Genomic DNA, 13,762 nt, shown 5'->3' on the forward strand with positions numbered 1-13,762 from the left:
GCCATTGATGTAGTCTTGTACTCCTGATGTACCTACCACAACCCCTAGCGATATACACCGACACTGGAGCATCACTAGTTTATGCTGATTCTGTTTGCCTCCACCGCCGACAAGATATTCCATTAGCCCTGCTACCTCACCTACTGTTGACTCCAATTGTCCACACTGTTATGTATTATGGAAGATGTATGCGTTTGATGCTACCTGGTTGAATGCTCAGTCGTACTCTTGTGTTGTACTATGTTGAAAACTAATAAATAAATTTCACAAAAAAAAAAAACATCTAGGGGGACTGGAGTCTCCAAATCCTAAATGGTGTGGTAAACGTGCCTCACCAGTCAGCTGCTGTTCACAGGCCTGAGTGCCAAGCTGGTAGATTAAAAGACTTGTTTGCCATGGAAGGGAGTGCTGAGATAGGAAAGCGGGATAGCCTGAGGCAGGGCAATGGCGTTGCTCAATCTGGCAGTAGACTGGTGGGCCAGGGTAAGATTTAAGCCCATGCCCCAAATAAGGTGTCTGTCAAGGCCTCTTAAGGTTTTAGATCTGTTTTATTATTTTCATATGAAAAGAAGGTGATACAATAACTAACCACTTACATCCACTGGCTGGTGGTGAAACATCAATTGGCAGGATGTATATGCATCACAAGAGAAAGGAGTAAGAAAGGAAATTAATGAAGAGGGGTGGGTGTAAAGGGTTCAGTGCGAAGGGACAATGTTATTCTGGGTCTGAACTGGCAACTTTGTGTGCAAAGGTGGTCTCAAACAGATCAATGTGTGTCAGGATCGTCTGCTGGGGTTAAGCGGAGTATCTACAGGTAGCATGGGCAGGACAGTTCCCAGAATTCTGCAGAAAGGTATTTAAGACTAGGTTGACGCATTTTATCAATTTGGGGGGAGGCAGTGCGTGGCTACTGCAATTAGCTTTTTGATCCCCAATGTTTCCCATAATTTGTGTAACCAGTTTAAATGTGTGGGTATGTTCTCAGTGTCCAATATAGTAAGAAGGATTTGCTTGGCGGCACCCAATGCTAAGACAATCGCTCAACCTCTAATGGACTGTAACGGGTAAGTAAGTGGGTGAGGAGACCCAGGAGGACATAACTGTGAAGCCTAGGAATGTCAGTATCAAAAAGTGCATTCACTGCATCCACGAACCACCCCAATAGACTCCAGTCTGAGGCATTGCCATAGTAGGCGGGTATGGGTGCCCTGTTGGCCACATTGACGTCAGCAGCAACCACTTCCGGTGGGCCCCAAGTGGCGATCCTAGCTGGGGTGAGATACCAATAATACGCAATCTTTCAAAACATTTCTTTACTAGTAGTGTTAAGAGCTGAGGTTCGTGCGCAATGTAGAATGTCGTTCCACTCCATCTGTAAAGGGGCACCTACATTCCGTCTCCATCTGGTGCAAAGGAGTCTAGGCTATGACGAGAAAGGCATAAATATCGGACAAAAGTTGTTTAGAAGAACATGATTGGGCTGGTGTGGCGTAAAATTCTAGTTTAGAGCCTAGGAGGGTCTGAAGGATCCTGGGTAATCTGAATCCAATTGTCTGGGAACAATCCCACACTTCCCCTCGAAGGTGACCTCAAAAAAATGGGATACGTTTTAGAATGACATCTGGTGTCTTGATTCGCTCCTTGCGCTCCTCTGAGATTGCCCCGGTAGAAGCAGGGACTTCCTCTGCTGGAGACAGCTGGCTTTCCATACCATGCACCCCTACATCTGGGGTAGTGTCCTTTTTGAGAGCCTTGAAAGGATCCCCAGCCTGACGCACGCCCTTAAAAGCACCCAGCCCTGCCTAAAAGGCTTCTCCTAAATACTTTTTAAGTGACATTTGGGCTTATCCAGTGAGGAACACATGGATCAAAACCTCGTGAGTTCTTTAAAAAATGAGAACCCCCAAATAACTATCCTGGATGGCTTCAGAGGGGGCCAAATCATTAAGCTTCGGTCTATTCTCATGAGAACAGATCTCTGTCATTCTGTGGAAATATTGCAGTTGGTGTTTCTCAGCTGGCAAAAAGCTCTCTGCACTCAACCTACTAGAACATCCGGGTCCACAGGAAATTTAGATTCTTTGGCATGGAATGATAATTCTAGTATCCTCGTCAATTAACCAGACATGTCAGGACCTTGTCCTGGCAGTTACGCCATGCCCAGTCTAGGCCCTTTGCATATATTCTCAAAAAGCTACCATGGTGAGGTCCACCTCCGGGGTATCCATAACCTTACCTACCAGATCTTGGCAAAGGCATTCTGCTCCAAGGCGAACACAGACTTCCTTATACACATACACACCCTTACAAACCGAGCATATATGTGTGTGTATATATATATATATATATATATATATATATATATATATATGCACAAAAACACATACATTGACAAGCCTTTTCAGTGTGTCTCTGTATATATGTGCACATATTTACAAGGCTATGCAAAGAAACGAGACAGGCCCTATATAAGAAATAAAGACTAAGGGGCAGATTTATGAGGCACTTGCGCCACGTTTACGCCGCTGTTGCATCACGCAAGGCGGCGTAAACGTGGCGCATCCCTATGAACGATTTACAACGTGACGCATCTAGGCAGATGCGTCACGTTGTAAAGCCCTGTGCCGCTTGTGGGTGTTCCGGCGCAGGGTGGGCGTTCCGGGGCAGGTGCGCCTCGCAAAAGTGGCTGAGTGAAATCTATAAGATTTCACTCAGTCACTTTCAGGCCAATGCTGCGTCAAAAGCCTGCGCCTGCTTGAAGTAGGCGTAGGTCTTGACGCAGCATTGTGGAGATGGGGCACCCCCGAGCCTTGCTGGAGCTGCGTCGCGCTTGCGACGCAACTCCAGCAATGCGTCACCTTTACGGCACAGATGCGTCACGCATCTGTGCCGTTTTTGCCCCATGGTGCGCCGCATCATAAATGCGGCGCACCATGGGTGGCGGAGCTGTGGCGCACTGTGGCGCATGTTAACTGGCGCATCCCTGGGGATGCGCCAGTTAACATAAATCTGCCCCTAAAGGCTTTAGTCCTACATTTATGTCTGGGCTGTCCAGGGTTTTGCTTCTCAAAATCAGGTCACCCTAAAGTAGTCCCATTGACTCCATAGAGGCAAAGTCGGTGTCGGATAAGACCTACGTGCACAATAATGATTGCGCTGCTGCACACAGAAACAGGAGTATGCCACACTATAAATAAATGAGTTTATTAGATAAAGTAAATTACTAAATAACTATCAGCAGTGACATTATTCAACCGCCAATCGCTGGAAACAGCGCAGTGCTCAGCGCTTCCACAGTAATAACACAATATTTAATCATCACTAAACTCATAAAATGTACTTATCTTATGAGTACACAAAATGGAGCCATTGTTACTTATAATGGTTGCTCTGGTGTAATTGGGGCATGTGCTATGTGGGGTATGAGGGTTACATGGGTAATGTAGTTTTGTTTATTTAAATGTGATTGGTTGCTGAAATTAAAAAGAAAAGAGAAGAATAACTGGAGCCTCCGGTAGTGACATAGAATCTTGTGGTATCTTGGCGTGTACGGTGGTGGATGGGGCCGCCAGTAAATATCCTCCTTTCTGAAGCAACAATAAACTACACGTAATTTTGTAGTGGAACTGGATTCAAGAAGAAAAGCCGAACTTGGTACGGAGGCAACAGTTCACTTCTACAGAAACGTTGGTAGAATAAAGGTGCAACTATTGGGATAGCGCTCTAGCAAATGACTTCAGCTGTCCCTTGTTGATGCGAAGCATGGGGCCCTGCCTACAATCAGTGCGTAGGCCGAATGGCGCCTCCGTTCACTTTACGATGTGGTGAAGTGGAGGGACTCCAACGCGCACGCCTTCTGATCCGACATGCCGTCCCCTGTCCCGCTGGAGCGCTTCCTCCCGCGGGAGTTGTCGCCGTCGGTGGAGCTGCGGGCCTACAGCAGCAGCCCGCTCGTCCTCTCCCGCAAGGGCGGCTCCGACGGCCGGGAGCGCCGCATGCCCCCGCGCCTGGCTTGGTGCTCCATCAACTGGTCCGAGGTGTCGCTGCTGGAACCTCTCGGGGCCGGAGGGTTTGGCCACGTCTACCGAGCAACTTACCGCGGCGAAACGGTGGCTGTGAAGAAGGTGAAGCGCTCTGCAAAAAACCGGCTGGCCTCCAGGCGGAGCTTCTGGGCCGAGCTGAACGTGGCGCAGCTGCCCCGCCACGAGAACCTGGTGCGGGTGCTGGCGGCCGGCCCCTGCGGCCCGGAGGATCCCGACAGCCTGGGCGCCGTCATCATGGAGTACACGGGCAGCTGCACCTTGCACCACGCCATCTACAGCCATCAAAACCCCGGAATGGCCTCAGGTGAAGATGGACAGCCCTGGGAATTCGGCACTGGCGCCGCCAGCTGCCTCAGCTACGCCCGAGATGTGGCCCGGGGCCTGACCTTTTTGCACTCGCACAGCATCGTGCACCTGGACCTGAAGCCCGCCAACGTGCTGCTGGCTCAGCACGGCATCTACACCTGCTGCAAGATCGGCGACTTCGGCTGCTCGCTGCGCCTGCAGCACCGCGAGGCCCGCGTTCAACCCGCCGAGGCGTGCGAGATCGGCGGCACCTACACGCACCGCGCCCCCGAGCTCCTGCGCGGCCTGCCACCCACCCGCAAGTCCGACATTTACTCCTTCGCCATCACGTTGTGGCAGATGGTGAGCCGCGAGACGCCCTTCACCGGCGGGGAGAGACAGTGTGTGCTCTATGCCGTGGTGGCCTATCACCTGCGGCCGCCCCTCACCGGGCCCGCCTTCCGCAGCCCCGGGGCCCCAGGAGCTTCGTTCAAAGGCATCATCGAGCGCTGCTGGGGGGCAAAGCCCGAGGAGAGGCCCGGGGCCAAACAGCTCCTGGAGGAGCTCAACAGCATACACGAACCCCGACTGCATGGGCCCCACTTCGGACTCTGACCCTTGGCTGACACTACTAGACTGACATTGCTCGCTTGACTTACAAGCACTTCCTGAACAACTGTTGTGACACTGCATAGACAGTTCTCGAGGCCTTTCTAAAACATACATCATTGTTAAATAATATCTTCAGATTAATATATTTTATTTATTTTATTCATGGTTGTATTCGACGTTTAAAGTCGCACTTTTTATTTTTTGTATTTTCTTTTATTTTTGTATTTTTTCTGAATAGAACCAAGAGGGTGAAGAACAACCCTGTATTAATAATAAAAAAGACACTGAAACGTGTTCTTACTAGCCTTTTTCTGTTGTTAATCAACCATTTTCTCAATAGGCAAAAGGACCTGTGTGTACAGAGACTGTCACAAAAGACCTTTATATTTGTCCTTCCGAATAGGAAGAAAAGCAACATAGGCCCAGCCCATCTTTTCTTGGCAAATTATCAGTTTATCATGCTCTTGCCTTGGCATCCTATTAATTTTGGGCGCCCCTGCGTGGATAACTTTGAATGTACTAATAGTTTTCAACTCTTTCACACCCACATGGGGCCAAGCAAGATTGAATTACATGTTCACGTTTTAGAGGCCGTGAAAGAAGACTGGCTTAATTATGTAAATACATTAAGGCATTGTTCAATGTACAGCCAGCACTGTGACAATATGGGTGGCAGTCCCATATCAATACAAAACAGGAGGGTTTCAGAGATGAGGTGTGTTTGAGCTCACCTGCACTAAAAGTGACTGCTCTCTCATCTAGTACAAATGCAGAAGTTCTCAGGCACTAGCACGCCCTTCTCACAGGCACTAAATGGGGCTGAAATTTCTGACTTTACAGATGCAGCTCTCCCAAGAACTCCACAAGGCTGTGTTCTTAGACACTACAGAATGCAGCAGTTTTGGGCACCATAGATGGCTGTGCTCTATCACTAGAGATGGTTGCACTCTCAGGCAGTAAAGCTAGCTGCACGCAGGACAGATAGTGTTAGGTTTAATTTAATCAGTTATTCCTATCTAAACACAATTGAGGGCATAGCTCTTAATCATTATGGTTCTGTGAAAAGATTAGCATATCCAGTTTTGCACAATCTGTGATGCAATCCCAGTGAAATATGGTAGGACCAGTGTATCTGAAATTAAAGTCCAGCAACTTCCGTATAACTGCCAGCCAAAGTCAAGTTTTAATATAGAGGGTTTCTGACAAATTGTTGCTGAACCTTATTTTACATTCATTAACAATTTTATCTGCTATATCCCCATTGCAGTTGCTGAATAAAAACTTCTCCACTTGTAAAATGCCAAAATGCAGTTTAGTTCCTGACAATGGTGATGTAGGTGCATGACCTCTGTTTCAAGGCAAACGTGATCCCAGTCCACAATTATTACTAAAGGGCCGCTTGGTCCAAAAAACTATAGGTTAAAGAGAAACAACCCATCACTTTCTTGTTTTCAGCTATCATGGTTTTTGAATTGGAGTCGGGGATGTTGAATTTCAATAGCCCGACACCCAGGACATATTGTTTGGGGTCCAGGGCAACACGTTTTCATGTGTATTTTGTCCTTGGGACAAGTAGGCCCAATCCCCTGCAGCACAAATCCTTTGGCTGCTAGTTTGCAGTACTGCATTATGGATAAGGGAAGGGCACTGTTTGCAGTTAAAGTAATATTTTTGCCCATATGTTAATGCTGTTCAAACTTGTATTTATGGTTGATTAATTGAAAGCCTTTATTATTATGGTGAGCACTCTTAAGTAAATGTTGTAAGCTCCAACTGCACTACTGACAGTGGTTCCAGTATAAACATGTTTACTCATGTTTTCAAAGTTTAACAATTTGAAATTATGTATAATGCTTCCAGAATGCTCTCTGATTTGATGCTAATATTTGCAGAAGCTTGAAAGCAAGATTAATGATTCTTTGCTTTCAAAATAAAATGTACATAAAAAAATGAAAGCCGGAAAAAACATTTTGCTAAACTACTATAAAATTTCAGGTACCATTTCTTTGTAGCATCATTTAGTAAAAATGTGTTGATGCATCCTAGTATTTCCCCAAAAATATTCATAATGGAAAATCAGTGTAACTAGTTTAAATAAGATTATGGGAAACAAACTAGTAATCCTTGTCCCCCGCCCTCCCTGTTTGCTCTCTTCCATCCACAGCCCTACCCCTCCTCCTTCTGATCCTTCCCCTATCACTCGCCCTTCTTCTGTCCCCTCGGCAGCTTCTGCTTAATACCCGCTCTGCTGGCAAGCACCAGACGGAACTTTTTAATCTTCTGAACACAGACTCCCCAGACTTTTTATTTCTTACTGAGACCTGGTTCTCCACTGACTCCCTTCCGGATCTTCTGGCCATTCTCCCGGACACCTACTATGCCCTCCGAGCAGACTGTCCGGATGGTAAGGTTGGGGGAGGTGTGGCGATGATTATCCGTTCCACCTTGAAATTCCAACTTCTTGCTCAACCCCCTATACCTAACGTGGACTACTTGGTAGCCCGATCTTTTAATCTTTCCGTACCTCTTACCGTAGTCCTTATGCATCGCCCCCCTCAAGTCATGCCTTCATATGTAGCTGCTCTACAGGATCTTTTGGCTACGTTGGTGGTCAACAACTCTTCGGTTCTCCTGCTTGGTGATTTTAACTACTGGCCACATGACCCCAGGGAAGATCTGTCTTCTAAAGACTTTTCTGCTACCCTTCAGTGTTTGAACTTCTCATCCCATGTCTCGGCCCCCACTCACGTCCAGGGTCACATCCTGGACCAAATTTGGTCATCACGCTGCGACGTTTCATCCCCCTCTATACTCCCCTGCGTCTGGTCGGACCACTCTATGATATCATTTTCCATTCTCCTGGGCTCGGCCGACAAGTTCCCGCTACCCAAAAATATTCTGGCTCGTAGTTGGAACCAGACTGACCTTAATTCTCTCTCACTCTCCCTGGCTTCCTCAGCTCCTGATCTTACCGATCTCTCTTTGGACTCTCAGGCAGATGCCATTAGCACCTGGCTCTCTTCTTCTTGCGATCAGGTCGCCCCGCTCAAGAAGGTTAAAGCCGTCCGCCCCTACGACGCGCACAAATGGTTTACTACTGAGCTTAAAGCTCTCAAACTCGATCTTAGGCGGTCGGAACGTCATTGGAGACGGAACTATTGTCCCACTCTCCGCGCCAAATATAGACTACTTCTCAATGATTATAAACGAGCGATCCTCGCGGCAAAAACCAAATACTTTTCCGAGAGAGTTGCCCTTTCTGCTAATAAATCTCGAGAAATTTTTTCCTTGGTTCACAATCTCGCCACCTCTGACCGCACTAGTCTTGTTCCATCTCAGATCCTTTGCTCTTCACTCAATGATTACTTTATTGACAAGATCGCCAACATAAAGGCCAATATTCCTACTGTGCTTCAACCTGGGTTCTCCTGTTCTCTCCCATCGTCCTCCTCTTCTCTGGATCATTTTCCACCCATTACTCTGGACCGTTTTCTTAACCTGCTTATAAAAGTCAAGTCTGGCTCCCCGGCGGACTGTGCTCCTGCACGGATCCTCAGAACTCTCTTTACTGGCTGCCCTGCCCCTCCACTTGCCCTTCTTAACGCTTCGCTGGCCCTGGGTTCTGTTCCTTCACCTTTCAAATCGGCTATAGTTCTTCCCATTCTTAAAAAAACTGGTCTAGATCCCTCACTTCTTCTTAACTTTAGGCCTATCTCTCTTCTCCCTTATCTTGGCAAGATCCTTGAAAGCTATGTTACATCTTGTCTGTCCACCTATATCGAGGAGAACCACCTCCTGGCCTCCCATTAGGCGGGTTTTTGCCCAGGTCATTCCACGGAGACTGTGGTCCTCGCGGTCCTGGACGAACTTAAGGGGAAAGCGGACATCAATCTCCCCCAAGCCTTGGTTCTCCTCGATTTGTCCGCTGCGTTTGACATGGTCGATCATTCCATCCTTCTCGACCGTGTCAGCGCAGCGGGCATACGGGGCGCTGCCCTCTCTTGGCTTGCGTCCTTTCTTCAAGGCAGGTTCCAAGCGGTCCACCTCTCAGGTTTCTCTGCTCCTCCTCGCTCGGTTACCTGTGGGGTCCCCCAAGGTTCTTCCCTTTCCTCTCTTCTTTTCAATATTTATATCCACCCTCTTATCATCTCTCTTCTTGAGCTGGGGGTCTCTGTGTATAACTACGCGGATGACCTCCAGCTCCTTTTCGATCTTTCCTCCCCTTATGATTCCCTCCCTAAGTTCTGTTCCACTTTAGTTTTCATATCCGAATGGATGAGCATCAATCATTTGAAGCTCAATCCTGACAAGACGGAGCTTGTCCTCACGGGTGGTCCCTCAAACCCTTGGTCCTCGCTCCACTGGCCCCCTTCCTTCGGCTCCCCCCCTTCACTGGTTCCCTCTGTTCGAACCCAGGGCATCAAGGTCAGCCATGACCTCTCCATGCATGCCCAAATCAGCTCCGTCGTATCCTCTTGTTTTTTTGTCCCTCCGTCTTATTCGTAAGATTTCCCGTTTTTTCTCGTCGGACGCCCTTAAAACCATCGTCATGGCTCTTATCACTTCTCGCCTTGACTACGGGAATGGCCTGTACGTGGGCATACATGCTTATGAAACCCGCCGCTTTCAGGCCATTCAACATCAGGCAGCCCGCCTCATTCTTCGTCTCCCCAAATCTTCCCACATTACCCCTGCACTTAAGTCCCTCCATTGGCTCCCTGTGCACCTCAGATCTTTTTTCAAACTGGCCTTTCGGGCCCACACCCGCTCAGCTCCCCTTTTTATCAGATCTCTCATCACCCCTCACGCCCCCCAGTCGCACTCTCCGCTCCTCTTCCCTTCTACATGTTCCCCGCTTCCGTAAATCCAGAACTAGGGGCACCCGTTTTTCGGTGTTGGCCCCACGGTTCTGGAACAGTCTTCCTCTTTCCATCCGATCTATTCCCATCTACACCCATTTCCGTAAAGCCCTCAAAACTTTTCTGTTTTCCCAGGCATTTCCCTGTTAGCCTCCCTGGGTCCCCTCTGTGAGTCTAGCCAAGTCCCCAGCGCCAGGAAGCCGCTTGGCCACAGTGCGCTTAACCAAGTTCCTTTTTCTTTTCATTTCATTTCATTTCATTTCATTTCAGTGACGCAGCAAGTAGGTCTGAAATTGGTGGTCAGGTTTTTTTGTTTTGTCAATGTGTGACTTGTTTTGGCACAGTTTTTGTAAAACCTTATTGGTGTGGGAGCGGCTGGGCCCTCACCATTAAACCAGACATTGGCAAAAACATAAAAAAAATTTGGTCTAAAAAAATCACACCCTTTCTCAGTAGTTGCTGGCAAAGAACACAACTATTTTGTGTGCCAATATGCCCCACGTGAAAGAGGAGATTGCTGTCACTCAAAGTTAAGCAAGCTGATACAGAGGTAGAGAGACAGAATGTTTATAAACACAAAAGGTCATGGTCCACGCCAAACCAAATTAGGGGCCTAATTAAAGAAAGCCCCAAAAGTGCACCCATGGAAGAATAATTTTGTTTACTTAAACCATAATAATTTTGCATAACTCAAATATCATACATTATAAAGTTTAAAATCATTTCAACATTAGCAGTGTTAAACTTAACACAGTGTTTAAAAATAGCAAATGGTAATGAATTCAGTTTTAAAATAAATCTATCGCACAAATGTAACTAGCATAAGGCATTATTGTTCTGACTTCCTCATTTTGTTGCAAGCTCTGCATATTAAAATTTACTAATAAAATGCATTTATATTGAAACTCCATTTCCTATACCAAGCTGATTATTTACTTTCTATCTGACTCTATTTTAAACATTTATAGGTCTCTGTATCCCGTTACTACCAGATTGACCGATTGATGTCCCTAAAAGAGAGTCCAACACGTTGGGTCGACATTAAGTGATAATCAATTGTGCAGTCTTCCTTTCCTTTTTTTTTTATTATCATTGTGAGAAACAGACAGGAAAATAACCAAGTCATTCATTTTGTCATACAATAAGACAATCCAATATAGATTATTAAAACAGAGGTATCATTCATATAAAAAAATTCTTGTAACGTAAAAGTATATCCTAGGTGCACAAATATTAGTCATGTCAAATCGAAAGCAAAAAGGAGTCTTATGGTTAAAGTTTACATAAATGTTCCCCAGTCTTCCTTTCCATACAATGATAATTTAACAAATAGAGGATGACATTACCTTTCTCCCCCACTGAGGTAACCTTATAAAATGGCCTTGGCTTTCACAGCTTGATCGTGTGCATGGAGGAATTTATATTTCATTTGAGTGGTCAGATGGGTCTAGTACTCTAATAACGCAAGACCTGAAGGTTCTTATTACTCTGTCCAGGAAGGCTCTCCTTAATAAAGTGGCTTGTGCTGGTAATAGCTTCTTACAATGACATCTAAAGTTTTTAAAGTCTACTTTTTGACTGCCGCAAAGACGGCACACTTTTGAGTCAATATTTTTCCAGTGTGGTGCGTCTGCCAATGAAGGGAACATTCCGAACCGGAGTGCCGTTAGATATCTTTTTAGTTGGATACAAAATGTTAGTCTAAATAAGCTACCAGTTTCAGAACTGTGTAGTTATTGATCACCATCCATGCATGAGATCTTTGGGTGAAAATACTCTCATCCAGTATTAACAAGTGAAATTTGGAGCTTTATTTAGCGCTAGCTTAAATATTTGAAAGGGCATATTTTTGTTCCAGAGATCCAAAGTGCTGGTCGTTTTAATCGCATTGTACAAAAATTGATTTAACATACATTTTTTTTATTATCAAGTTTCGACCATAGTGCCTCATTTAGGCTTAGACTCTCCGAGTTTTGTTTTATCCGGTACCACAACTTTATAAAGGTATAAATTCTGCCCGATGATTCATTCATTAACCCAAATTCCAAACGCATTTGTGCTAGCAAAGCAGTCCTAGGAAGTTGAAAAACTTTTTGTAGATACTTGTTATTAAGAAGGATAGAATCTTTCCCATGCATGGCTGCAGTAGCATAGGTTAAGGTTGAAGGGTTTTGGCGGCGATTACAGAGCACAACGGCCTTAGTGATGGTCCCTCCAATTTTTTAACCACCGACTTACACGCCAATGTTAGAGCACCTGCTTACCGTGTCATATAATTTTTCTGCTCACAATGGGATAGTTTTCTATCTATATAATATCTCAAATATTTATAGCTGGATGTGTTCTCTAAAAGGTTGCCTTCTAGCCAAATGTTGTGATGTAGGGCTAGCCTGTTGCTAAGAATCATAGCTTTAGATATGTTGATTTCCAATTTGTTAATTGACAAAAATGTTGGGAGTTCGGTTAATAATCTGGTCAAACCAACTTTAGTTAAACTTAAAAGGACAATGTTTTCTGCATAGGCAAGGTGAGAGAGTGGAAGTTGACCTAAGTGCGGCGAGTGGGAATTCATTTTGCTAAGTTTTTCATACAAATTAGCTATGAATTGATTAAAAAGGTGTGGGCCAACAAACAACCCTGCTTCAGACCCATGGTCATTTACACTTTTCTTGAGTCTGGAGCCTTCTCTGAATTTTACTCTGACCCAAGTGTCTGTGTAAAATAGCATTAAACCCCTTAGAATTCTTTCAGGTATATTCCAGGCTTTTAATTTGGTCCACAAAAGTTTCTGATCCACACTGTCGAAGGCGGCTTTTAGGTCGATAAAACAGAAATTCAGATCCTGTTTTATTTTCTTGCATTTCTCAGTTATTAGAGACATTGATAGAATGTTTGAAATTGTTCCAATCCCATTTCTGAAGCCTGTTTGACTTTATGGGATCAAGTTGCGTTCTTCTGACCAGATCTTCGAGGATCAACGAGCCAAAGTATTTAGCTTCTACATCCAGTAGTGCAATTAGCCTGTAGTTTAAAGGATTGTTTCTATCGCCTCCCTTGTATATGGGCGCAATAATTGATCCTTGCCTACTATTGAGGATTTGGTTTTTAATCTCAACTTCAGAATACAGCTTCTCTAAATAAATGCTGCAGAATTCAGCGTCATGTTTAAAAGTGGCTTGCGGGATGCCATTGGGTCCTAGCGCCCAGTCACCTTTGCCTTTGTTCATACTTGCACTTTGTACCCATGGTATATGTCCTTGTGTTGAGTGCAGCTATATGGCTTTTGTGAATTCCCCATAATTTACAGAAGTAGGACAAGAAATGGTACTCGTAGAAAATGTTTGTGAACTGCATTAGAGCATAAGCAAATCTGCATGTGTAGATTTGCTCATGCAAAAATCTGAGTTTTACAAAAATCACTTTCCCATCAACCACTTTTTTCTTAACTCTGGAAGAAGGTTTACCTCTGCCATTATCAGGAGTACATTTCCAACATTTCTCAGTATGGGAAAAGAATAGAGAAGAGTTGTTGAAAACCCTCAAAACATGTAAGTTAGTAGGTATGCAAAGACGCAAAAGGGCATTCTAATCCTGGAACTATTGCTTACCACTACTTTCAACTCCAGTTTGTAGATCTGTGGAAACGTTGCAACATAAGGGGATTGCAAGTTTCCAAACACTACTATGATATAAACCTGGGCATAATCAGAGAGGCTATATCAGAGCTCTTACACAATTGAATTACTGCCATGATTTGTCGCTGCACTACATGGCACCAAAGGGGCAAGTGGATTTTGTTACAGGACAAGCAAATTTATGAAGCAACCTTCCCCATGGACAAGTAGATATTTGATTAAATTCCACTCCCTTGTGGAGTATTTATAGCCAAGTCAATACTTTTATTCAATGAGAAGATCCAGTCTCAAATGCAGTTGGCATTTTTAGTTAGGACAATGTCAT

At 45.2% G+C, this 13,762-nt stretch overlaps 1 protein-coding gene across 1 annotated transcript; it reads left to right on the top strand.

The window, feature by feature from the left end:
• Nucleotides 1-3,314: 3,314 nt before the first annotated feature.
• MOS (MOS proto-oncogene, serine/threonine kinase) lies at nt 3,315-5,255 on the top strand. Its single transcript, XM_078685652.1, has one exon. The coding sequence runs from the start codon at nt 3,870-3,872 to the stop codon at nt 4,944-4,946; it is 1,077 nt and encodes a 358-aa protein (XP_078541778.1). The 5' UTR covers nt 3,315-3,869; the 3' UTR covers nt 4,947-5,255.
• The last annotated feature ends 8,507 nt before the right edge of the window (nt 5,256-13,762 follow it).

Source organism: Lissotriton helveticus, chromosome 4_1 (genome assembly GCF_964261635.1).
Source record: "Lissotriton helveticus chromosome 4_1, aLisHel1.1, whole genome shotgun sequence".
NCBI classification, from domain to species: Eukaryota; Metazoa; Chordata; class Amphibia; order Caudata; family Salamandridae; genus Lissotriton; species Lissotriton helveticus.